General features: G+C 39.3%; 1 protein-coding gene across 2 annotated transcripts in view; it reads right to left on the reverse strand.

The window, feature by feature from the left end:
• The window catches only part of RPS6KA2 (ribosomal protein S6 kinase A2), a 288,113-nt gene that overhangs the window by 55,573 nt on the left and 206,384 nt on the right, over positions 1-26,156 (reverse strand). For both annotated transcript variants that reach the window (XM_054063331.1, XM_009557727.2), the window contains 5 exons: positions 15,986-16,066; positions 15,103-15,182; positions 12,028-12,134; positions 5,760-5,797; positions 4,851-4,993 (listed from right to left, as the gene is read on the reverse strand). In XM_054063331.1, the coding sequence (XP_053919306.1) occupies positions 4,851-4,993; positions 5,760-5,797; positions 12,028-12,134; positions 15,103-15,182; positions 15,986-16,066 (449 nt within the window). The remainder of the gene's footprint in view (positions 1-4,850; positions 4,994-5,759; positions 5,798-12,027; positions 12,135-15,102; positions 15,183-15,985; positions 16,067-26,156) is intronic.

The raw sequence follows: 26,156 nt of genomic DNA on the forward strand, positions 1-26,156 counted from the left end.
GACACTCAGAATGGCTGGGTTGCCCTCTCAACAATCCCAGCAATTTTCCTGGTAGCTGGAAGTTAGTAAGCCACACAGTTTTACCATTTATAAAATACATTAAGTATTTTCCATTATTAGGCAGGTGTTAACCATATTGAATTAGTGTTTGTAAAGAGTTTGAATACCTTCACGTAGCAGCTAGTGTAAACATTCAAAATGCTATTCATGAAGACCATCTCTTGCACTGGGAATTAAACAAGTGTTATCATGGGATTTTATAAAAGATCATATTACTTTGATGTCTTGTATTGATTTTTCCAGTGCCACCGTACAGTTACTACAAAATTGCTGCAGAGCTGAGTACTCTGTCTTGATACCAAAAGGGTATTTTCATTTCTTGTGAAGACTTTACTACTTACACTTTCACCGCATTGCTGAAAACACATTTCTAAACACATTTCTTTTTATTTGGGACTGCCTCCTGAGTCATGACATCCCTTCTTTCTCAAATTATATTCTTCTTTCTGGTCAAATTAGGCTAAAAGGTGTGCAGTGTTTTTTTTTTTTTTTTCCTCTGAAATGAAACAGATAAAGCTTCCACGAAGCCTCTGGCCTTGTAAATCAGCTGGTATGATGAATTACAAAATAACTGCTTTAAGAGGCCTTCCAAGAGACATGCGCATGTTACATCATGCAGAGTAGTTTATCTGGGCTTCAGAGATAGCAGTGTGGGCATCAAGGCTCACACTGCCTAGCTGAAAAGTTAGTAGTGATATACACAAGTTGTTAACAAATTACAGCAATCGCTTGTTCATGCAATCTCTTGATGCAAAGCTTTTGTAGACTACATCCTGTCTAAAATCTCCAATGCAATGAGTAAGATGCAGGAAGGCAGAAAACAAAATCTGTCTGGTCATGATAAATCACACAAACTCACCAGCACAAAATTTTAATCGTGTCTCAGCAGTCATCACATACTAAATAACATGCAGATACTGTCCTCTGGAAGGCTTTGGAAAGGGTAAATTTCAAGATTTGTATAACTATACCTGTTGACACATACTAAGCTACCATAAAACATTTCAAACAAACTGAGCAGTAAATGAAGAGAGCAGATAACAGTTTAAAGTTCTGTGGCCTGTGTCAAAGACGTAGCTAGTATAAGCTGGAGAGGGGCAGATTTAGACTAGACATTAGGAAGAATTTCTTCACCATGAGAGTGGTGAGGCACTGGCACAGGTTGCCCAGGGAAGCTGTAGCTGCCCCATCCCTGGAGGTGTTCAAAGCCAGGTTGGATGGGGCCTTGGGCAGCCTGATCTAGTGGGATGTCCCTGCCCATGGCAGGGAGGTTGGAACTGGATGATCTTCAAGGTCCCTTCCAATCCTAACTATTCTATGTTTCTATGATTCTAATGGTAAATGAAGTTTTACTGTTGTTGATACTAAACCTCCCACTGATTAATAATTAATAAAATAATTCATAACATAATGAATTAATAAGTCAAGACCAGAATTTAGTCTTTTTCAGATAAGTCTGTGTTGGTATCAGTAATCACAGCTTGCCATAATTAAGGTTGTCCTCAAGGATCATTCAGTTTGATTCTAGCTTGTGCCCTGGTCAATGCAGGTTGTCAATGAGCTGCTAACACAACACGACTCTTTATACTGTAGAATTAGTCTCTCTTCACAGAATGAAGATAGTTTGGTTGCTCTTCCGATGGCTAGATTACAGGTCACTTTATCACTACCTGCCTAATGTGCTTCCTTTTCTGATCAAAATTTTAGGTATGAAAATTAAACTATCATATTCACTTCTTTTCAGTCTATGTGTATTCCACCAACTGGCATATTTTCTTTGTATATTTAACATCATACTGCAAATCACTTAGAGAGAAATGGTAATAAATAGTTTGGATACCTATTAATTCTATCCACTTTTTCAGAGTAGCAGAAAAAAAGCTTCCCTAATGGAACATAAAAGTGACAGACCAACAAAAGCATGGGAGAAATGAGCAGAGTGAAAGACAGCATCAGAAAATCCTCCTGCACTTTTAATGTACGGAAAAATCCTTTTACTGCCCCAAACAGTTAAATGTTAAAAATGAAAAAAGACTGAAGTGATTAGAGCAATTTTTCTCTAAGATGTCTGGCAGCACTCAAAGGCTTAAAGCATTAGCTTAAAATATTTTGCTCTCTTTAACAGCTCTCCTTTTACATGGATTCTTTTTTATTTTTTCTAATGCCAATACATTGAATCCCTGTAACTGAAAAGAGAGGGAGAGGAAAAAAGAAAAAAAGAATTCCTAGCAAAACACAGGGGGAAAGGAGACAATTTAATTGACAGGTGAAAGAAAAACAACTTATAGACAAAATACACCATCATTTAACGGGAGACAGATAGTGAGAAAGTACCGCTATTCTCCAAAACTTAATATATAATAAAAAAATCTAAAAGATTGGTATATATTTATTACGTGAGGCATAACCTATTGGTTTTTTTTAATAAACAGTTCAGAATGCTGAGCATCAATGAGCAGATTAGTGGCCAAAGGAGATAAGGATGCTCCGTGCCTTTTAAATTCAGGTAATAAATTTTAATAGTTACTTAGATTAACTGCTGTTGAACAGCTACATCAGTGATAGAGGCCCCCCACCCATCCCAAATTTTAACTAGTTTTCACATTGCTTCCTATCCTTACCTCCTTGGACACCAGAAGTTCTCTACTTAGGGTAAAGAAAATTTAAATATACTCTATGGATTGTAGTATGTAGTGTAATATATGGCTACTTAAATATTTTCCATACCACAAGAAATAGAGCTGTATTAGAAAAGCACACTGCTATCCTAATTTATGCTTCTGCCCTGGTTCTGCAGGGGAGCCATGGTGAGATGCAATATGAGCCATGGCTGCAGTGCTGCAGTGTGTTCCAGCACATGTTGATGGCCATGCACTAAGCACTTGGGTAGACCTGTAGCTTGCACACTTCAGGAGAGAGCAGCATCATCTGAACATATTCCTGAGAGAGTAATAAATGCACGTGTCTGGGCTCAAGGTATAGCACTATGCTTGATAAAACAATACTGGGAGTAACTGCTTCAAAAAACCTATAGTGTTCATAAAGCTTTTAAAAAATGACAGTGTCACAAAATAACTTCTCCTTGATCTTCTCTTTGTCCTCCTCAGCAGCAATGGCATCACAGACTGGAGAAGCGAGATGGGGGGAGGAGGGAGCAGGTTAGCACCCAAACACATAGTTTTAGATGGCTGCTGTGAGGAGGGTCCAATAGCTGTCTGAAAAACTTTCCTGATGCTGCATCTCAGTGCTGAATACTGCATCACTCAGGAGGATGTTATTGGGTCCTTCTCACAAACCATGTAGCTCCACTGTAGTCAGATATCTCTCACAGAGCTCTTCATAGAAAGTGTTTTCCAAGTACTCTCTTAGGCAGTCAGGAGCTTTCTTTTACTTCCCTAACTACATTTCATGATGAGTTTATTCCTACCTGCTCATACCGTAACATTACTTTTTAGTTGAAACAGCTCCTTTCTCTCTGTGCTTTTCCCTTTTCCCTGTGCTTTCTCGTTTTTCCCTGTGATGTATTCATAGACGACATAGGTACTGTGCCATCTTTGGACCACTGCTGGACTAATAAGCATCTTTCAATTAAAGATTTTCCCCTGCAACACTGTATCAAACACTTCATTATAACAGAGACATATGAGATTAACTTCATTTACTTTGTTTAGAAAAAGATGGCAATCTCATCAAGTAAAATGTCAGATTAATCTAGCATGACTGATTTTTGGTAAATTCATGTTGCATTTTAACTAACTTTTCATTGATCTCCATGTAGAAAAAAAGAATTAGCACAGTTTTGAATATTGATTCCATTTAAACTACCTCCAGAATAGCTTGCAGGACTCTTAAAGGTGGGGAAAAATTACAACTTTCGTGTAGTTAATCCAATGCAAAGACATGTACTAAAAAGACAAATTCCTAGTTACTCCTCTGTGCCAACTGACACATTTGTGTCTGCTTCTGGTGATTTCCCTCCTGTAAAGAGCAGTCATTTAAAACCTGCTTGACATAAAACATTTTAAAACCAGCTTCAGCATGCATCTAGGACAGAGCAAACATCCCAAACTAGTCATAATCAAGATACAGCAAAATGCTACAGAAGAAGAAAGGAGAATAGCATGGTGACCATGCGTTTTAGTTTTCTTTTCCCACACAGAGAAAAGAGAGGTCTTTGAGTGACAGTCTCTCATCAGCGAATAAGACTACAGGAAATCCACCAGCAGTCCAAAATCTACCTGAATCTCAGTAGTGGAACAAGGGTCAGCAATGTAGATGTAAAGACAGATGAATGGCAAAAGAACCATTGAGATTCTGTGAAACTTTCAGAGTGCCCTCTAAAATGTGTCTTTAAAATCTTTTTTAGGAAAAAGAAGAGTGAATTTCTGCATTTCTCTAAGGGGATATCCCTAACACCTGAAAATTGCTGCTTAGGGAATTGTTTCCTAACAGGAACTGTTTTAGAAACTAGGCAGATGTTTCTTCTGAAAGGGCTCGTGCTCTTCTCAGCTTGCCCCACCCTGTTTCCGTGCAGCAGAAATATTCATGTCTCATGGTAACCAAACAAGACAGCAAAGGACTGTGTGAGGGAAGAGAGATAATCTGGGACCAAATTCTTTCTTGGATACTGCCAGGAATTGCTGGTTTGCTATTGCCGATGCAATGAAAATGATCAAGCAATCATTATGCATTTACCTTTCTAGCAACCCTTAACTGCTGAAAGTGGTACTTCTTATCTGAGGGATCTGATCACTCCTACTGCCACCCCACAAACACAATTTTTCCATTACCATGAGTACACCAAAAGACCACCAATCAGCACTCTGTGTGTGTCCTCGTCGGTTTACCACCTCTGGGGCCATATATTCTATCGTCCCACAGAATGAATATGCTCTCTTGTCATGGTCAATGGCTTCTTTACTCAATCCAAAATCTAAATAAATGAAAACAAATAAGACTTGTCAGGTCTATAGAAATGATTATTTCACTTCTGCTCACTTCAACCGTTCAAATAAAACATACCAACCAACCGATGAAGTACTCTTCTGTCTGGGTGCAGAAAGGCCACAGGCACACGCATGCTAAAGCCCTGCCTACATCAAGTGCCTGGTTAGCATTATTTAATGCATCCTGAAAGTAGGTGTATTATTTTCTCTGCTCAGAATGACATTCTGACCCAAAGTAGAAGAGGGAAATAAGCAGAAATATACAGTACAGGCTTGGTGAAGACAATGTTGGTAAGGATTCTCGCTCAGAGTAATAACCAAAGCATTAGGAGTAATAATCCCAGATGGACACCGATGAAAAAGATTGCTAGACAGCACCTCCAGCAAAGGGAGGAGCAAAGGGATGTCTTTCCAAGTGTCTTCTGCACAGTTATAATTCAGGTAATTTAATCTGGTGTAGGCAGTTATACTGGAAGCATTCCTTTATCCATGATGGTAGGCAGCCAAGCCTTCGTGCTTCACATCAGTCAGGAGTATCATTTTACCAAGAAAATGCTATGTTCTTTACCTGCTGTGAAGCACAGATGCTTGATGAATTGCCAGAGAAGAGAACTCCAACACTCAAACTCTTCTGGCTTTTGAGTTTTTGTAAGCATACTCTTTCCATGCAAAATCAAGACGCATGGAACATACTGCATAAGGACCCCCTCTCCCCTTAGTTTGCAGACATTAAGTTTTTTGTTCCTCACATACCTGTTATCTTAATGTGGCCCTCTTCATCAAGAAGAATGCTGTAAAGCAAAAAAGCAAACATCCATTCATTAGGCAGGCATAATACAGTTAACAAATAAGAATAAAACATGTTTAAGACAGGTAAGGAGATATGCAAGACTCAAAGATAGGTAAACAAACTCCCAGTGGATTTTACGCCTCCAGAAAGAAAAAAGGGTCCTCAGAGGTTTGTCTAATTTCATGTCTGAAGCATGCACAGCCTGTGGCAGCTGCACAGGCAGCCGTCTCCTTACTTTACAGCAAGCTCAGGACATACATCATACAAACTGATCTCAGACAGAACAGAGTGTTCAAAGCCAACAAAGGCAGGGCATCCGCCTGCAGGAGGAGAAGTAACAGGTTTTCTGCTCTTTTCATAATAATAAAGGCAAGCACACAAATAAATAGAGGTTGGGTTCATTGGACATAAAATTAAGTCCAAAGGTATATATGATCATGCTGAAGTAATAAGTGATTGCAGAGCGTAATGACTAGTCAGAGCCTAACTGCATCTCAGCCCCTGCTAATTTATTCTGTCTGGAAGCATAAAAGAAAAGTCAGCCTGGAAGCCAAGTTCAAGTGTTCTCATGTTTGCCACCTGCCAACATATTTCATTCTCACAAAGGCACTCCAGTATTTCCATGATAAAAATGACTGTAGTTCAAAAAAAGCATTATTAGTTTTTATGGAAACAAGAAGGAACATTTAAAGTAGAAAATAATGACTTTCTGGTGACTTTTCTGCCTATAAATACTGCCACAGCAATGAAGATAGTGTTCCTTCAGTTCTAGTTAGATTGAGTATATTTCTCTTTTCAAAACAGTCTAGCAAGGTGTCAGCTATTTTTATACATCGTTTCTCTTAGAGAGTGATTTTAATGCAATTATTCCAAAAGAACATAAGATGGAAGTAAAACAAACACATTGGTCTATACTTTTGTGAAAAGCTATCTTTGTAGTGAAACATAATTGAAAAGAGATGATCTCCTCTCATTCATTTGTGTGTTAACAGACTGTTATTGTGTAATTCATCAAAGGCCAGCAGCTGAGTCACTAGATGTTCAATTAAAGCATTTTCTTCTTGATAAAAGAATCTTTACCTCTATTCTTTCTTCTCAGATGTCTCAAAGAGGCATATTTTTTAACTACTAGCCGATAATAGGCATGTTTTAATGTATTTTTGTAACTACAATCCCTAAACAAGAGGCTTGTGCTTCAGAAGAGAACAGAAGACAACACTTGCCAGTGTGGAAGTGAGGTGAAAGTATAAACTTTGCAGACCTGGCTCTGGAAAAATGGCAAGGAGGAGTACAGCTCACAGAAATCACTTAAAATCTTGCCCCATGCCCAGGAAGACTCTGTGAATAACAATGCAATTCAAAGGGTGTGGAGTTTCCCCTAGAAACACTGATTTTCTATTGAAAATCCATACTCTGTTTCTATATATACAGTACGTGTCTTTCATTTCTTCGCCTTCATTAGAGGATATACACCCTACCTTCATTAAAGGAATGGAGGCAATACCAACACAGCTATCAGATGAATAATACTGTCTTAGGTTAAGCAAGCCTAAAGCATACAACAGACCTTCTCACAGTGAATATTTGTATGAGCAGAAAAATAAATGGATCCTGGTTTCCTATGGATGTGCACCCTGTATCCCCTAAAACTTGATCTACGGTTCCCTCCTCTGCCTGGTGTTCCCTAATCACCCTTTCACAGTACGATCAGTTGCCTGCAGCATCCCCTGTGCTCTCCTTGGACAGCTGGGTGTTTCCACATTTGCCATCTGCCAGCACGTATAGTGCTATGGCTATGAACTGAAAATTACATTTGATGTAAAATGAAAATAATATATTAACAGTGAGAAAAACTAAACTGTTACACTGAATTAGCTTTGAGTGACGTTAAGAAGAAAGGAACAATATACCTGCTTCTAAGCATCCAGATTACAACGGACAAATGGTTTTCTTTTTGACCATGGAAGCAAACTTATTCTCTGATCATACTTTTGTCTTTTCTTTTTATCTTTATAGCTTTACAGTTCCTTTTTATACGACACCGTCAACAGCAGAAAGTCTATTGTAGCAATCACAATTACCTCAGCTACGGTTTGCAGGATCAGCTAGTCTGAAATAAGCTGCTATTATTTTGCAGAAGGGAAAAAAGAACCAGAAGTTTTTAATAAGATTGAGGCTTCAGAAAAATCTTTCCTCTAAATCAATGTTTTGAAATGATAGAAGACCATAAGAAGTAGACTACTTTTAAAAGTTAAGCTAGGCATTAATCCCAGTGAGTAAGAACCTTTCACTACAAGATTTTTCCATTTTAGTTGTGCAGTTTAAGGTTTGAGTGTGTCTACAGGATACTATCATTGTCAATCTGTTCTTTATTTCAAAACATTAACATAATTCCATCCTCGGGAAGGTCCCATAAGGATTTTCATTGACCTCAGTTCAAAAGTATACCTTGAGAACATAAATGCTGAAAATCTCCGCTTTAGAGGCTGGGAAACTAAGCTGCCAGGGGGACAAGAAGTTACAGGAGAAGGTTATAGTAGAGCTAGGACTGCAACCTTAGGTTTTGAGGTTATTTTGCTGCAACTTTAGCAGAGGAATAAATAGCCTTTATTGTTAGTTGGTGAGATTATTTTATAGTGACTCTTAAATCAAGGCCACAGTAATTACCTCCCAGTTCTTTCTCTCTCTTTATTCCTGATTTTGGGTCATATCTTTTCAGCTTCACTTTGAACTACAATATACCCAAACCATTTTGAGTGCCCTAACTTTCTTGCCTTCCTTCAGCTGCTCTCTCTTGGATTGCTCTCTCTTACTCCAAGCCCCTCCTCCGAGTAGTCTTCCTACCTGCTCTGCCATGCCAGGCTTTATATACCCTTATCACCTCGTTAGCAGCTACCCTGCTGATTGGCCTCTTCTCAAGATCTCACAGCTGCAGTAATTAAGTTCAACTCAGCTGCCCTACAATTATCTCATTTACAACCCAATTTTCTTACATTTACAACATTTACATTATTCACATTTTACACCATTTTCATTTACATTTTACATCACTTTACAACGTTTATATTTCCCTACATTACAACATTTACATTTCCCCACATTACCTTTCTTACAGTCACCAGGGAAGTTGACATGACTTTTCAAATACCGTGGAGAGTGGCTTGGCAACCACATCTACCAATTCCCTCAGGACTCTGGGATGCATCTCATCAGGTCCCATAGACTTGATGTTCAGGTTCTTCAGGTGGACACAAACCTGATCCTCACCTACAGTGGGAGGGGCTTTACCCCCCTGGTCCCCATCTTGTTGTCTGTTGACCCAAGAGGGGTGAAGAGAGTGGTTGTGAGTGAAGACTGAGGCAAAAATGTTGTTAAGTACCTCAGCCTTCTCCTCATCTGTGGATACGAGGCCACCATTTTCATCCATCAAGTGGGGATACACCCTTCTACACGTTCTGCTGAGAGCAGAACCTGCTCATTGTGAGGTCTAGGACAGGCCGAGGGGAAATGGCCTGCAGCTGCAGCAAAGAAATCTCAAATTAGTTGTTAGGACCAACTTTCTAGATGTACAACTGGTGGAGAACTGCCAAGAGGCCTCCTACGGAGACCACGGGTTTCCCACCAGCTATTTTAAGAAGAGGTTAGCAACAGACCTGTAATATCCTTCATATATTTGACCCTGCCCAGGGGTAAGGGGAGGATGAGAACATCCTGGTATGGTCCAAATTTTCTTTTATCATCTTATTTAGAGAGTTAGCCTTCCTCTGATCTAACTTAAAAATGTATCACTTTTTTACCCATCAGAATGAATTTTTTTTCTGCTGTAACTTTTTTTTTTTCCACAGTGAAATCATAGGCTGTCAGACTCTGTCGTCGTAGGCATGGCAGCACACAGGCTCTGCATTTATAAAGCTATTTTTAAAGGATCGTTTTCATTCAAATAGACACCTTGATTTTTCCCCAGGTATGAAATTGGGTCTGAGTGATTCCCCTTCCTGTACAAGAATAGTTATATCAGTGTAAAGTTTTATACTATGTTTTATACTATGACAGTTGTATCCAGATTCAACTGTATCACTGGAATCTATTTAACTCTACATCAAAGACCATAAACCATATACTCAGTAAATAAAAAAATGAGAGCACCTTAACTTTACACGGTGATTTCACTGTATAAGGATCTTTAATTACGCAACTAACTAATTTTCTTCCAGAGAACTCTTGTGTCAGTTGGCAGAACAGATAACACTGGGTTTTAGCAGAGTGGTACAGTGAAGGCTGGTCTCAGGTCAAATGCAAATGCACAGGTAATTGGATTCCATCTTTGCCTTTTCGACATGTTTCTACGCAACAATGGCAAATCAGTGACACCTTCCTTCCCTGCTGAGCTCTAATTTCGCAATTCACTGATCCCTGATTTGAGACACTGCAGTTTGGTCTACACAAATTTTAAGTGCTCTCACTTACAACTGAAGTCAGTGAATGATGTGCTTTGAAATGCAAAGTGACACACAGTGCTGAGAACTCTGAAAAATCAGGTTCTCAGTATCTCAAATACAGTGAATAGTTTTGACACACACTTAATTTTCTCACCAGTTTCTAACTTCTCGTAAAGCAAGAAATTACAGCATGTGCCTATAAATCTAACAGTGCTGTGACTTATATTTGAATATACAGGCTCATATTTGGATATCTTCTAATAGCAGCTTCTTGTATCATGTGTTAACTTGAAAAACAGCTTCATCTAACATCAGAAAGAAAAGTAGTGCATGAATCATACTAACAGTTCCTAGAAACACAGTTTAAAACTGAAAACCTATAATTGGAGTTATTCTGTAATGTGCATGGTTGTAGATGCTGAAGGAATAAAATAGCATTTCAGGACAAAGTTGAAACCAAAGAGCTGCTGGCAGACAATGCAACAGTGCATGGCAGTGTCAGCAATAGACTGCTGCCTATCTGCATTTCATCCTACATGACAAACTGGTACCTTCACCCCTCCAGAAGTTTAATTTGGAGGATGACTTCCTGTATTTGCCAAAGATGCTGGTTTTCAGAACAAGACTGCAATTTTCAGATGCCTATAAAGGGGTCTCTAGCCCAAAGGACTGAGAGCTCCAGTTATGTATAGCTTTATGGATTCACATACTACTACCACTATATTGCTGTGGGAGCCAAAACATAAAATTGAATTTATAGTTTAAATCACATCGTACAGCATTGTACATAAATAGCCTCCTTCCCTTCAAATTCCCACATACAAAATGCACCTTCCATTACTCTCAGTCACTTATTTTGACCATAAGTGTGAAAGCAATAGCACTATATTTCAAAGAAAGAGCTGCATATTTTTAAACTTCATGTGACAGAAGGAAAAGGCTGCTCTGCTGTTATATGTGTGACCAACAGCCAAGTAGACTGCTCTCAGTGGTCATCTTTTTTAAATGATGGTGACCATTACATTAAAACGGATGGTAACTTTGAAATGTTTCAGCCTGTTTTATTGGAGTTGGCACAGAAGGTGCAGGCAAAGCACCAGGCAAGAGAAACAGAATAAAAACAATATCATGCCCCTCTCAGTGACAGTGCTAAGGGTGTCATTTAGTCTACTGCAGCGCTGCAAAATAAAAAAGAGAAAGGAAAATCCTCTGTAGCACGATATTAGGAATACAAAATAGCTGCAAGTACAAGCAAGAAAAAATTTTTGGGAAAATATTTTGGATCACTTTAATAAAAGTGTTTTTAAGATCCCAATTGCCATGTCTCTCATAAGCTAGTATGCACGCTAGTTTTCAGAGATGGTAATTTACTTTAAACAACGGCTACAATAAAATTAAATGATGTCACAATGTATTTTGTATGAGCTGGAAGTGGAGTTGGTTTGAGCATCTCATACCACACCAAGACAAAGGCCATATTAAATGCTGCAAATGGAGAACAGTGTTTCTGAGGTTTAAGGAATGGAGACCTGAATCCCATCATTCATCAAACTGAAGGCCAGGCACACAAAAGCCATGTCATGCTGGAATAGAGGCAAAGTATTTGGCCTTATTCTAAAATGATATGACAGGACGACCCTACTTGTGATGGTGAGGGTCTCGTGTAGAGTCTCAGATGCAAGAAGGAAGGCAGAGCCCCTGGTATGTTTTGACTTACCAGGATGACAAGGAGCAGAAATAATCTAAAACCTCACATATTTATGTTTTCATTTGCTCTTTCTTATTAACTTACTTTTCTGGTTTTAGATCCCTGTAAATAATTCCAAGACCATGGAGGTGGTCTAACGCCAAGGCCAGCTCAGCTAAGTAGAATTTGACATCCTCTTCTGTAAACATCACCTAGAGAGAAGGAAGAGAAAAACATGTCTATTTACTGGACAGTGGTGGGCTGGCTTGTGTTAAACTGACACGGGAAGGAATTGCCTAGCCCAAAAGTATTGGAATGACCATCATGTGAGATTCAATTTTCCATACTTTGTCCAAGTTCATATTAACAATTGTTACCAGATTATCCTCATAAAACAAAACTCCATCTGTCAAATACTTGTTTCTTGCAACATGCCGCTCTCATTCATCTGTTTGATCTGTTTAGATGACACCGTAATAATAATAATATTAATAGGGTTCTAACTTCTTAGCCTTTGGAAATAAATGACAAAATTCAGTATGTTCTGTACAGCCCTCATTGTTTGCATATCTATCTGTCAAAAAAATTATGGCATTTGTTACCAAATTCCTACAGCATAACATTCGGTAACCTCTCTGGGGAAGTGAAATGCTTCCAAATCTGAGCAGAATACATGGAATGAAGAGACTCAGAGATGGATTTAAAACCCCATGCATTGAAGGTTCAGGGAATCGCAGCACAGTTATCCTAAGCAGTGATGTGCTGTTTAACATCTAGAGTCTGATGAGGTCTAAACTGAGGGCAGTTGCTTCCTTTCTCTAGCTGATACGGACACTGCAAACGCTGAAAGATCTGCTTTAAGTGGGAAGAAACTTCTGTAACTGAAAAAACACTAAGCTCAGAAAAACTCAGACTGCAAGAAATCCATTATACTGGATGTTATTAAGTTCTCTTCAATTAAATTTCAATACATACTGCAATAATAATGCAGAAAATGAAGCTGACACATTGGATATACAAGTGTGAATACTGGGTATGACAGAAGTAAAACGAGTCATATGTAAAGGTAAGTATCTACAGTAGAAGTTGCTGAGCTCTTTTTTTAAAATCAAATCTTTGCTCTGGGAAAGGAGTAGCCACTATTTGAGTGCTCTGAGAAACTGCAGAGGAACGAGAGCAAAAAGAGAGGATTCAGAGAACAGATGTCACATAATTTAATTAAGAATATCACTGGAAAGGCTAGAAAGAAAAAAGATACAGAAGCAAAAACTCTGATTAAAAATGTAATTGGTCTGAACATAAAAAAGTGTAAATTCTCAAAATAAATTTAAATTACTTATAAGATTTAAAATAAATAGCGCAGATGAGAGGAAGTCAGTAGAATTGGGGAAAATCTATACAGATACACTCATCTAAGTCAGACGTCTCAGAAAGACAGAGCGAGAGAGAGACAAGCTTTGCATGCACACAGGCTGTAGTAGAAGGGATCTAGCTGAAACTCCATTGAAATCAATACTGTTGGACCAAGTCTGTAATTAACAAATTGCAAGCAATATAAGTTTTGTCACAACTTCTTCCTTTGTGATGCCTTGCCACCAAACAGCTGCAAAGTACAAGTAGACAAGATGAGCTGCAAATACTGAAAAGAGATGTGTGTAAAAGGACTGTCAAGATAAGAAGACTCGTCCTTAATAGAATAAAGCAGAGAAGGCTGTGTTTTGCTTTGGAAAAGTTTTGCAGAAAATGTGAAATTTTAAAGGAGTGCGAAATCTGACCTGCTCTTTCAAGTTTGCTACTGTGCAGAATAGGTAACTGCCCTCTGTTGGCAAGAATCACTTTTTCTCTCTTCTCCCATGAAACTGTAGAGGCCCTGGCTAAGACAGCACACTGTCTAACAAAGCCTGACAGCAGGATATTTTCATATTCTTTATTTTTTTTACTCGTATTAAAAATAACTGCTACCAGGTAATAAGTACTTACACAAGTATCATTATTTGGCAGTGTAATTAACCAGTTACTAACATCTTATCCCATTAGCAAACAAGCCTTGCAGCACGCCACCAAATCAGGAATTAGATGGGAAAAGAGAAAAGCTAGGGAACTTCTGAATAAATGTCCTGTTTTCACAGGTTTTTTACTCCATCAATAACTCCCCAATCCAAGAAGACCAAACAGAGCTTCCCCTCAAGATGACATTTATATGTTCCTATTTTATCTTTAAAGATTGTGTGTTAGGTGGTTGACTGCACCCCTGCCCCCACAGCCTGGGAAGAGACCAAGGGCTGGGCACATGATATTGGTGACAGAGAACACCAGGGCACACAGAAGCTCCTGGTTGGTGGCAGGGCTCTGAAGCTAAATGCAGGAGGATGCACTTCTTCAAGCAACACAGATGGCTGGCTTGAGGAGGCATTTGGAGATTCAGGCAAATGCTAAATGAACCTAGAGAACCTGCCACTACCCAGGGGCATCAGTAAGGCTCCAATTTGGACTATTTCCTGATTGCCTTTTTTCTCCACCAGCAGCACCTCCCCAAGGCAGGAGCTGTGGAGGACAGGGAAGGGATAGGAGCCCATGGAGATGATGGAAGCAGCAGCTGTCCCCAGGCAGGCAGGAAAAGAGCCAGTGAGGGGTACAACAGCCAGCCTCCAAGCCTCTGTGCATGGCCTCCAATCTGATCCCAGCAGGTGCCGCAGGAGACAGCTCTTTCTCTGCTGGCTGGCTGATTCCCTGCTGTCTGCACACTTGCTGCAGGGGTTGGCCCCTGACCTGTGGCCACCTCTTCTTTCTGCTGGCAGTGGTCATGTTTTCCAGTGCTTTTGTGCCCCTGTTTGGGGCAAAATGTATTGGGGATTGATTCCTCTGATTGTTTCTCATCATATCCAAGATATATTTTGTGAGCAGTGAGTCTATGGCTATTGTACCATGTGAATGGCTCAGCAGCAGTGTTTGTTTTTTTTTTCCTACAACTGTGATGCTTACATACTATCTGCTCCATTAGCTATGGCATAATTCAGATACAATAAAGAACACATTTAAAGGTGTAAGATGATACAGCTCTATTTTATATATATATAGCAGAACTATTCCCATAGCCATTTTTCATTCCCACTAACTCCATCTGAGTTCTTGAAAACTAGGAGAGTGTTTCATTTCTAAAGTTAAAATCTACCAGCTTACCTCTTTGGAGAGTCTTGTGAAAAGGTCCCCTCCCCGCAGGAAATCTAGTATTAGATACAACTTTCCCTCTGTTTGAAATGCTGCATAAGAAAAGGATGGAGATGTTGGAAGTTTGAATCAAGATCAAGTCTCCAAATAATTAGTCTTGTTAACTAGCAATTTATCATTCATACCATTAGCTTCCCTGTCATTTCAGTGCTTTGAGAACAGAAAAAAACAGATTTCTATATAGAACTAAGCAACTGAGCTTAGACTAGGAAGAAAAACGGTATTAGCTGAGAGACAAGAATGCATTACTAATACATTCTTTTCCATGCGAAGCACCTATGAATTAACTTTGCACAGGTTACTAGGAGTCACTGAGGGCTAGGCACAGAGAGAAGCTCCCAGGCTTGCATGAGATGGGAGCCTACATTAGCCAAAATGTCCTTAGAATACCTTTTACAGTAATAATGAGGCTCCTCAGGGAGCAGCGAGGTGGAGGAAGGTGGAGGAAAACAACTCCAGCAAGATACCACATTCATATATAAAAATTTGGACTGGTGCTGATTATTAAAAATAGTTGTCATTTAGATTGTCTGGTTTTCTAAACAATACCTGACAGCAGCTGAGGGGGTTAGCAGATGTAAACACACCACCTACCCCACCAGCGCAATCTATCACGTTAGACTTCATGACAAACGTATTTTGATGGAGGAATGGCTAAAACCTACATATACTGAAATTCTCCTTTAGCATAAATGAAGAATTTCACATAGGTAGCCTCTATGATTTTGTTAGCGAGAGAGTCATAAATAGACAGGGTATCTGTGAGAAATGATAACATAACTAGTTACAGTTCCCCAACACAGAACAAACATGAGTTATATTTTATTATAATTACCATAATGAAGCTTGACTATAAAAGGATGATTCACTTCTGCCAAAATATCTCTCTCCATTTTTGATCGTACCCGATCCCGAACTATAAAGGAAGAACAATAAGAATAGAGACATATTAGGAGGAAGCACGGTCAGGGGATATAGAACTGGAATGAGGTTCAGGCAATTTGGATTCAACTTCTCACTCTGTCGATGCTTGCGGTGTGACCTTTGACAAATGCCACTCTCTAGTACCCACTTTTTCTGTCTGTCTTGTCTGTGCAAAAAATAAGCTTTTCAGCAAGGTGCTATGTCTTCCTTTGTAGAGCAAGCCCTAACTAAAAGCACTACAATATTACAAACAACAGGAAGGTGATTATGCTTTACAGAAGAGAATGTTAATGTGAAAATTAAAACTACATAAAATTAATAACTTTAGTTCAATAAGATTAAAGAGAATGTAGCAGTCCCGGAGCTCGTCAGGTTAACCTTGTGCAAATCAACTTCTTGTTTTGTGCTTATGCTAGCAACATTTATGAGATGTCACTGATGAGCACTCTCTGGAAGTAATTTATATAAAATATTTTAAGCTTTCAAGAAATGATCCAAACAATAATAACAAAAAAGGATTATTTAAAATAGTAAAAAATATTTTTACTTGTAGAGATAAATTATTGTGTGACAACAGTGAGAAAAAAACTTTTTGTGGTTGAGAAGAATAGAGAGTAAGAGAAAAAATAATTACAGAGGTGAGCTGGGTTCAAACCAATCAAAACCATTGCTGAAGATTTCATAGCAAACACATTTAGCAGAATATTCAGGCATTGAAGACAATTAAAGTCCCCACATTATCAGCTCTTGATCTTACAGATTAATTTTTCAGTAAATCACAACTTCACTAATTTCATAATGGGAGTACTGAAAACGTTTTTTTTTTCCTCTGTGTTACACAATGCCAATATCCTTTTCAGCTGAATGCATCTACAAGGAATGCTCTAAGAATATTTTAGGTAGTAAAGCTTGAGATCCCAGTGAGATTCTTTTGTCATCGGCATGTACTGTGGATCTGCTGAGCAGCTGAGTATCCTCAGCTGTCAGGTAATCAAAGTACCATGATGAAATAACATATTTTGTTGCTATACTTCAAAAAGTGATGCACAGAACTAGGTCCAAAACAGCTGATCTAAAACCCTTAAATGGGAGTGAAGGGACACTTGGATTTCTTGCTATTTTGATGCTTTATCCATGTAATAGCAATGTAAGCTTTACTAGCACTTGGACAGGTGGGCAATGGTGTATACATGGGATGTTTCCCATTAAGCTTGGTTAGATAAGACTAACAAAGGGTCTCTTTCCATTTGCATTGTACAGGCATGAGAACAGGCTCGCAGGACGGCAGCACTCCCTCCTGTTCCCATCATTTCAGTCTCCTAATGGGTAAAGGCACAGCAGTGCAGCCAGGTGCTTTGCAGAAGCCTCTGCCCTGTGCTCTGTCGACTGCTGCGGTGGCCACCGCTGTGGCAGTTACAGGCTGTGGACCTGTCAGCCTGCTGTGTCACCCTCCCTCCCACGTGTATACAGCAGCAACATCAACATTGAAGAAAACACTATGTCACCACAGAAGACGACCTCTTTCTCTGGAGTTGTGGCCCCGTAACTCCTCTGAACATAATCTCGTCCAAAGCTGCTCTAATCACCACCTTCACAGTGGCTGCTAAAAAAGGTAACTGGAACCTGTAATCAGAATTACAACTTTGACACATGAGTTGGTGACCTGGCCTCCCCGTCTCCCACCATCAAATACTGCCTGATCTGAACCCTCTGAGGGCAGAAGCTATATAGGCTTGATTTTTTTGTAGTACTACCACCAAAGAATCTATTAATCATATCCTCTGGAAGGGAAAATCCGCTTCCTTTCTCACATTTTATTTCTCTTACCTTATTACTTCCCTATGCCTGGACTGTGCCTGATTTTAACCTCTAAACTAACCTCCCTACAGGTGCCTACCTGCTTGCACCAGCTTACATACCACTGTAAGAGTCAGTTATTGTGCCATATGCTGCACATTCATTTTCACAATATTGATTAAATGTGCAAGGCTAAATCCTCTCTCCTTTGTACTTTATTATTAATTCTGTTATAGCAGCAGGGAAGATTTATTTATCTTATTCCAAATATACCTGGAAACAGGAATTCCTTTCTCTTCCTCCCTCTTGTAGTTTTGGGATTGGGTCAATGTGGGTCTGATATACGTCAGGAAAGGTCTTAAGAAGAGATGGCACTTTGATATAACATTTCAAGAATACGAGGCCCTGGCTCCATCTGACTTCTCTGTCATCTTCCAGATACAGTGAGTAGGAGAGTGCCTTTCTCTGCACTTCAGAGTTTTTTTTTCTAGTATTTAGTGGCTCTAGTCTGCTCCACCGAGGGAGTCTCCAGTTCTTACATCCTGACAGTCAGATAATTAGATTAATTTGCTCAAGCATGATCTGAATTAGTTCTGGATGCTTATTCAGCCTGCTAGATCCTGGCTACGGAGGGACTCCTCCAGCAGCAATGGAAGAGATGGACAGAATCCGAAAAGCTGCTGCAGTGTCACGGATGATTGGGCCTGAAAATTAAACATCTTTACTTCTATGCAGGTGATCAGGCAAACATGCGTGTCTTCACTTGGTCTTGTTTGGGAACCACCCAACACGTATCATCATAATTTCTCCACTCATTTCCAAAATGACTGGATCTCTGTCAAGGACCTTTTTATATAGATTCTTTTCTGAGTGACTTCCTTTTCTCTGATGGTCTCATCAAAGAGCTGCAACAAGAGCATGGGAGCTCAGTAGCCTCAGGGAAGACCACTGAGTGGCTCAGTTGTGCACTGCTCAGCACAGGGCTCTGCTTTCCCCACACAGGTACCTGCCTGGTGCTGTGGAACAGCCTCTTCTTCTGCCCACTCCTTGCCAATGACAGGGGATGTACAGTACAGGCACAGAGGAAAGTGCAAATAACTCAGCTTGCCCATCCCCATTTCAATCATTTGCAGGGGCCTCAGTGCAGTATGCAGGCAGCTTGAGTAGGTAATGCTTTCTCCAGAGGCTCACCTATATAGGTAAAATACTCATCGGAAACACTGTTAATTTGTTAAACTCTTGCCTCTTCTAACCGTATTGAATTTCATTTGAAAGGTGAGGTTTGCCACTTATCTTTAAATTACACAACAGACAGAGGCAGAAAACATAAAGTGGGGCAAGGAACACAAAGTCATGAAGAATTTTTGCATGATCTTGGACAAATTAGGTATCCCTGAAATAATTCCTAGTGTCACGAGACAGAAGAGACTACATTGGTGGAGCCTGCAAGAGCAGAGGAAGCATCTGCTAGCCTGAATTGAGTTTCCATTTCCACATATCAACGTAGTATTAAAGAGAAGTGGAGGCAGCTGAGGATACATGCAAATAAATAGAGCTTATCCACGTCTGTTTGTCTAGTTCTAATCATCAAAGAGGAGGATGTTACTGCTTACTTTATTTAACAGTGAATGTTTAAGGAGAGGGTTTTATTTGAGGCAGGAATTTTTTCTTCTTGGTCTGTTTTAATTTTAATAACCATGAAGTACGAAAAGGAAAGGGGAAAAGGGAAAAGTATATTCAGAGCATCTTCCAAAGAAAGAAAATAGGTTCCTTCTTAATAACAGATGAGCTGTATATTTTCTGAATAAGAAAATAACACTGTAATACTGCTTCCCTCTCTGAAGCGCTCATGATATCAGCTTTGGTTAAGATTTAAATATGGAAATATAAATTAAATTTTAGCCAATGAACTTCTTGTTCATATATCTCACTTGAAAACTAGGAGTCAGTGCATCTCTAGCTATGCACACTGTCAAGTTACCATGATCTAGGGACATCCCTTGATGTACATGTAATGACATTGTATCAGTTTAGCAGGATGTTGAGCCAACACAATGAGGACTTTAATTAGTGAAACTATGGTCTGCAGGAGCTGTAAGTGGGGAATTTATAGAAGAGACACTAATTTATTCACTGTAATACTGATTTAAATTTTATAGCTATATCACCATAAGGAGAAAATAACTTGTCATGTCTAGTGACTGGATAGCTCTGTGAAGTTAAACTCCATTCAGTCTCTGGCTTCAGTGGAGCCAGAGTATTGCTTCTGAGATCTCTATGGCCAAAGAATAACTTCCAAACATTTTTATTTAACTGTATCCTGCTCACTGCTGTCCAAAGTAATTCTTAGCTCTACTAGAAGAAAAATATCCCGAAGCTATCTTCTAAATTTGCTTGTAATATTTTGTTGGTCTTTTCTCTGTCTTAAGACTTACCTGGAGTAAAAGCTGATGTTTCTACTTCAAGAGAAGTAATTTTCAATTTAACTTGAAGCGCAGTTCTGAGTTTTCCATATAGATTTTGTGTTACAAGGCATGAAGGTTTTACTTACAGTCTTATACAAACTAACACATGCATCAAATTTAAATTGGTATTGATTCAATTTTCAAATGTCAAATAAAAATGAAATAGCTTTTCCTTTTGCACTCTTTCCTGGGCTGAAACCCTCCAGTGCCCTGCATGTGTCCCACAGCACACTTCCCTTGGTGACAGCTGGATCCTGTCAGAGGATGGGACACTTTAAGTTAGTGCTCTCATGACTGACGCCACTTTCCACTTACAGCTTTCCTCTATAAAATGTTTTTGTAGAGAAAGATCCAGCAAGGAAGCGTGTATTACAGACATCTTAATGGACTACCTTAGGTAAGGGCACTGAGCTGCAAATCAGACATCAAAATCCTCAAAGCAGTGAAACCCGTGGGAGGAACCGTGGTGTTGTGCATCAGTGCGAAGAGACAGGAATGGAGATGCATGTCTATGAGGAAGACCGGTGTGGAGCTAGGGAGCAAGTCTGTGTCCATCATACCTGTTCTAGGGATAAGCAACAGGGAGCTGGGTTTTGCCTTCACCTGCAGATCATGTGGAGATGTATGTGATATATTTAGACTTCCACCATAGGTGTCAAACTTAAGTGTTGCTCTCACCTCTGTCAGTCAACAACACAGGGCCCCACAGTCTCATGGGTGAAAGATTTTCTGTATGTATTAGCTGAGGTCCAGCACAACTCTGCTTTGCTCATGACCTCAGTTCCTTGCATGTTCATGCCCTGTGAATGTCTCTGACTTTGTTGCAAAAGCAAGCAAAGCACTTGGATGCTCCAGTACGCTTCTGGAAGTAATTAAATGACTTCTAGCCTAAACCCTGTTTTAAAAAGGGGATGGGGATAGACTTTGTGAGCTTTGCAAGGCAGCTGAAGCTGAAGACAGTTCTACCACTTTTCAATAGTACTAAGGCAACAACTCATATTTTTCATAAGTTAGTGCTGGATACATAGATCTTTTTACAACTCTAGACATAGCATGAATACCTGCTATCTGCCTTGTGGCACAAGAGCCTGGTCCCTCCCCAGAGTCCTCTGGAAGTGGCTCAGGGCAGGACCTGGTGCTCTGGTTGTTTCATTGAGTGGGCCAGTGTCTCTCCGCTGATTTTGAAGGCAACATTCTTGGTGTGAACCAGGCTTAAATTGGCATTTGAAAGCTTAAGTTTGGGGTTTTTTTCCCCCCGGAACTGAGAATGGGTTGTCAGATAATGAGTTTGGTGCCTCACTGCCTTGTCCTTATGGCCTTTTATCTTTTTTGATAATTTTACCTGAAGTGCTGCCCTCACCCACAACACCAGGGAGTGAAACTCCCTTGCATGTCTCACAGCAGCAACTGCCCCTTATAGAAATCTGCTCCCGCAGGAAAACACACAGGGAAAATACTTGAATAATGTCAAAGATTTCACAATCTGCTCAGAGTTGTTTGGCAAAAGCATTATTGATTATAAATGATTTGCCTGTCCCCACCTTTCAAAATGACATTTCAGTAAGAAACATCCCCGTTCAGCCAGGAGCAGAGCACTATTTAACAAAGCAAGATCAAGGGGAGTTAGAAACTATGTTAACTTGATTAAATCACAATCAAAAAATATTTGTAGCAGAGAAATAAATCAGAGAATAAAAGAATGGATTTAGGTTTCATCCATTACCCTCCTCACTTCCCTAAAACTCAACACTGAACCTTTAGTGGAAAAAAAAGCAAAATATGACTCAGGCTCAGGAACGTGCAACTCAATTTCAAATTCTTCACGTAGACCTGGAACATGCCAGTGATATAGAAAATGGAACATATACATGAAACTATGTGCAACATCCTTTTAAATTCTATTTCTGTTATTTTCATCTGTTTTTAATAATGGCTGTTGTAGACAAAAGCAGAGTGCTAGATTCTAATTTCAAATCCACACTGTCTATGTCTGGAAGACAAAGTACTTGTGTGGTGACTAACTACCTGAGTTATGGAGAAATACAGGCTTTCCAAAAAAGGATCATAATCTTCCTTCAATGGCTCTACTTGGAAATACTATTTGCATTACTGTGTTTCTGCTCCACAAAGTATTATACTCAAATTTTCTCAAGAGCAGCATTTTGTGCTGTACCTCATCAGCAGAGCATTATTAGAACACAGAGGAAAACAGAAAAATGTCTTGTTGACATCTGAAGGTAGAAGTATACCTAAAATGTCACATAAGGACTTTAGTGCAGTTCTTTTGAAATGTCCATAATTTCATGAAGGTTGTTTTTCTGGAAGAAAGATCATCTGTGTCCCCAAACACGGAATCTTTTATAGATGGGGAAAGAGCCATTAAAAACAAAAGTTTACCACTCAGCCCTAGCACTGCTGAAGCAAAGGAAAAAACAGAATGAGAGAGCAGGATGCACTCCTTTGTAGAAGGGAACTTTGAAAAATCAGTACGAATGTAGATTGCTTTTTAGGATTCCAGGGTCTAGAGGAGGTCATTTTATTTCCTCCTCCTCTCCTTTTTTTCCACTTTTACACAAAACACCACACATGGCTTTAAAGAAATCAAATACTTTCCTTTAGGGTTACTTGGGGTGTTTTTTTCACAAAGTTTTTGGGTTTTTTTTTGTTGTTGTTTGTTTTAAAGTAGTTTGAATGCTTCAATGTTGAGACTTTGAATGACAGACATCTCCAAATTAATCATAAATATTTAATACTGAACTTCCATTTATATTATTTATGGCCTAGTCATTATTCTCTCAAATTATTTGGAAAAGTTAATTAAATCTCACAATACCCCTCAGAGGTATCTCTGTTCAATTTTTCAACAAGGAGAATTAAAAGACAAATTGATGAAGTATAATGCAACCAAAAAAAAAAAAAAATTATGGGAGTTGTCTGGAGCAAACATGGGTATCTAGGCCATACTAACTGCTGAAAACAATGCCTCCGAACAGTAATGTCAGCTCTCCCTGTGTTTTCCTGGTGGCCTTGCTTGGCAAGGAGCAGCCTGCAGAGGCTGCAGCAGATCCGAACTCTGTGGCTGCCGCTCAGGTGGGCTCCCTGCTTCCAAGCTGAGCCCCTGACAGCTGCAACCTCCCACCATTTCCACCCTAGGACACCAACATGGATCTCTCTCGCTGGCCAAAATATCCTACAGGCATTGCAGGAGCTTAAGTGAGTTACAGATTTTTGCCTGAAACTAGCCAGTGGGTTCAGCCCCATCATTAGAGAAGTACTGACCGACAGACCAGCCAGATGATCATCTCAACCTCATGTCCTTATGAAGAGGTGAAAATTTAGTTTTTGTGTATTTTTAAACAGAACTGGACAAACTGAATATACAGGGATTTGCACAGCTCCCAGGCGAACCCATTCCCCCCTCAAGGTCTGTGAGCTGCAGATGTGCAATGATATCCAATAAGCCAAATCCTGTGGTGATGTACACCAAAAAAGTAAGAATCTCATCCCTTACAATCCCATAAATCAGTTCTAACTAAAATCATTAAAACCATACTGAATAAATGTCTCATTGAAGAGCAGAAAGTGCTGCCAATTGCTAGCATGGAACTTCCTCCAAAAAGCCAAAACCTACACCTGGAAATACATCTGTCCACGACTTGTCGAAAACTGAAAGCCTTCAACAGTTCTGCACAGCTGCACCTGGGTCAATTTTTTTTTTCTGCAAAGAATACATTTTATTTAAATTTATTTACCTTAGTGAATATGATATCCTGCCAAATGATCCATGAAGTGAAATATTTGTTCCTTGAATTGTGCTGTAACCTACTCCTATTTTTTATTACATTTGATTCAGTTGAACAGATGTATTACTATTATTATTATTGTTACTAGTATTATTACTACTACTACTATGGTGAATAATAGCAACAACTGAATTAAATCTTATTGACAAGCAATAATTGCCTGTGCTCTAGCAACAGGCATAATTTCAAAATGACAAAAAAGAGGGCTGGCTATACAATTCAGCAGTCTCCTAAATGCCATTTATCAGCAGCTCTGGAAGCTGATCTGAAGGATCTCGAAGGATGATCTGAAGGGAGAAACTGCTGGCTGTTTCATATAATTTTGTAATAAAGAAGAGTTGCTTAAAACAGTTACAAAGAGATGGCCTTTTGTCCTCTCACAAAATAGATATTTAAAATTTAGTTCCAACTTACAAGCATCCAGCAGAGAAAAGATATACAGGTACCTATAGTCCTCAATCCTACTCTTAAATAGAGTCCGAAGAGGGTTGAATTTTCTCTATCAAACTTCTCTAGTACCACTGTTTCTCCTGTCTGATTTTGATTCCCGTGCAGTTACTGCCTTGCTGTAGCGCTGGATACCTGCCACAGGAGAGGCAGCACCAAGCCTAATGTTTTCTACCTGTAGTGCATTCCAGCACTAAAAGAGTGTTTGCCTTATGTTTGCTGTTGCGATGTTCTTAAGCCAACAGAGGCAACAAAGAAATTGTTTTTCTCTTGTCCTTCTTGAGTTTGACATGATCCAGATGTTCTGGACTGCTGGGTCTCTCAGGGCAACAAATTTCACCACTTGCCTTTTAAGCTTGAAGCCCAGAATGGTTTAGTCAACTATTGCTGCTCTTTGCTCTTAAAACACCCCTGCTCTGTGAGTTTTACAGGTAGGGCTGAATAAAATTTGTGGATTGCTTTATTCTGTAAGTGTAAAAACTGTCTGTGCTTTGATATTCATCACAAATATGTTCTGCTGTGTATCATCAAAGGCAAACCCACAGCTTTTACGATTGAAAATATTGGGAGAGACCACTGGCTCAACACTGAAAATGCAAAGACATTCCCTCTTACACCAGTCTTTGACAGAAAAAATATTGCTGCCTTTATTTCATTTCTCTGGGCCTAAAAAGTCAGTTCTACTGAAAGAGAGTTTTCTTCCCCTTCAGGGTCTTTGAGCAACTACTAATTCACTTGCAAAGCCTGGCAGAGTTGGAATTGGGTGAGGGTGGTGCTGGAGCTCCCCAGGGAGCTCCTTGGGACATTAACTTAGGGCAAAATGCTCCTATGTGAGTGATTTAAAGCCCACCAAGTCCATTCTATTTTGTTTTATGAGCCTCTACTACTTTGTTTAATGGCATAGTATGGAATCTTCTGCCTGGTCCAGTTGGGATGTTTATGGACAAGACTAACAATCTTTTACATAACACTAAGTAAGAATTCCTGGAAGGAGCAGAAATGTGGTATTATCCCTCTGTGGAGAATATACAGCCTGGGGTGCCACCAGGGCAGTTTTGGTTATAGGCTGAACTAATCCTGGTAAATGTTTGCTGTAGAGCTGCTGGAAACATTTTCAAAGATGGTTTTCCTGTGGCTTTTGTCCTGAATTGGAGCAAAATATCTAAATTCAGCAAATTCTAACAAAATTAAATTGCAAAATATTGTTTTAAGTGCATTAAAGTATTGTTTTATTAAGAGATTTTAACTTAATTTTTGATCCATCCTTTCTTAAATGCTAATTATAATGTACAACTAAAAATATTTTTTTAAAAGATTTACAGTCAAACCAGGGCATTTTTGCTGAAATGCTTACTACCAATGTTTTTTTTTTTTAAATTTACAGTCCTGTTCCTGTGGATAGACAGTCTACCAGAAAAGGTACACTGAATCTTTTCTTTATCAATCATAACACATATTCCAAAGAAGATGGAATAATAAAAAAGAGGATTTATCAGTGCCTCACTGAGTCTACCAGGAATTGAAAGAAAAAAACCCAAACCAGCCTCATGTCTTCCAAGTGTAGGGTAGT

The sequence above is a fragment of the Cuculus canorus genome, chromosome 3 (assembly GCF_017976375.1).
Source record: "Cuculus canorus isolate bCucCan1 chromosome 3, bCucCan1.pri, whole genome shotgun sequence".
In the NCBI taxonomy this organism is placed as follows: domain Eukaryota; kingdom Metazoa; phylum Chordata; class Aves; order Cuculiformes; family Cuculidae; genus Cuculus; species Cuculus canorus.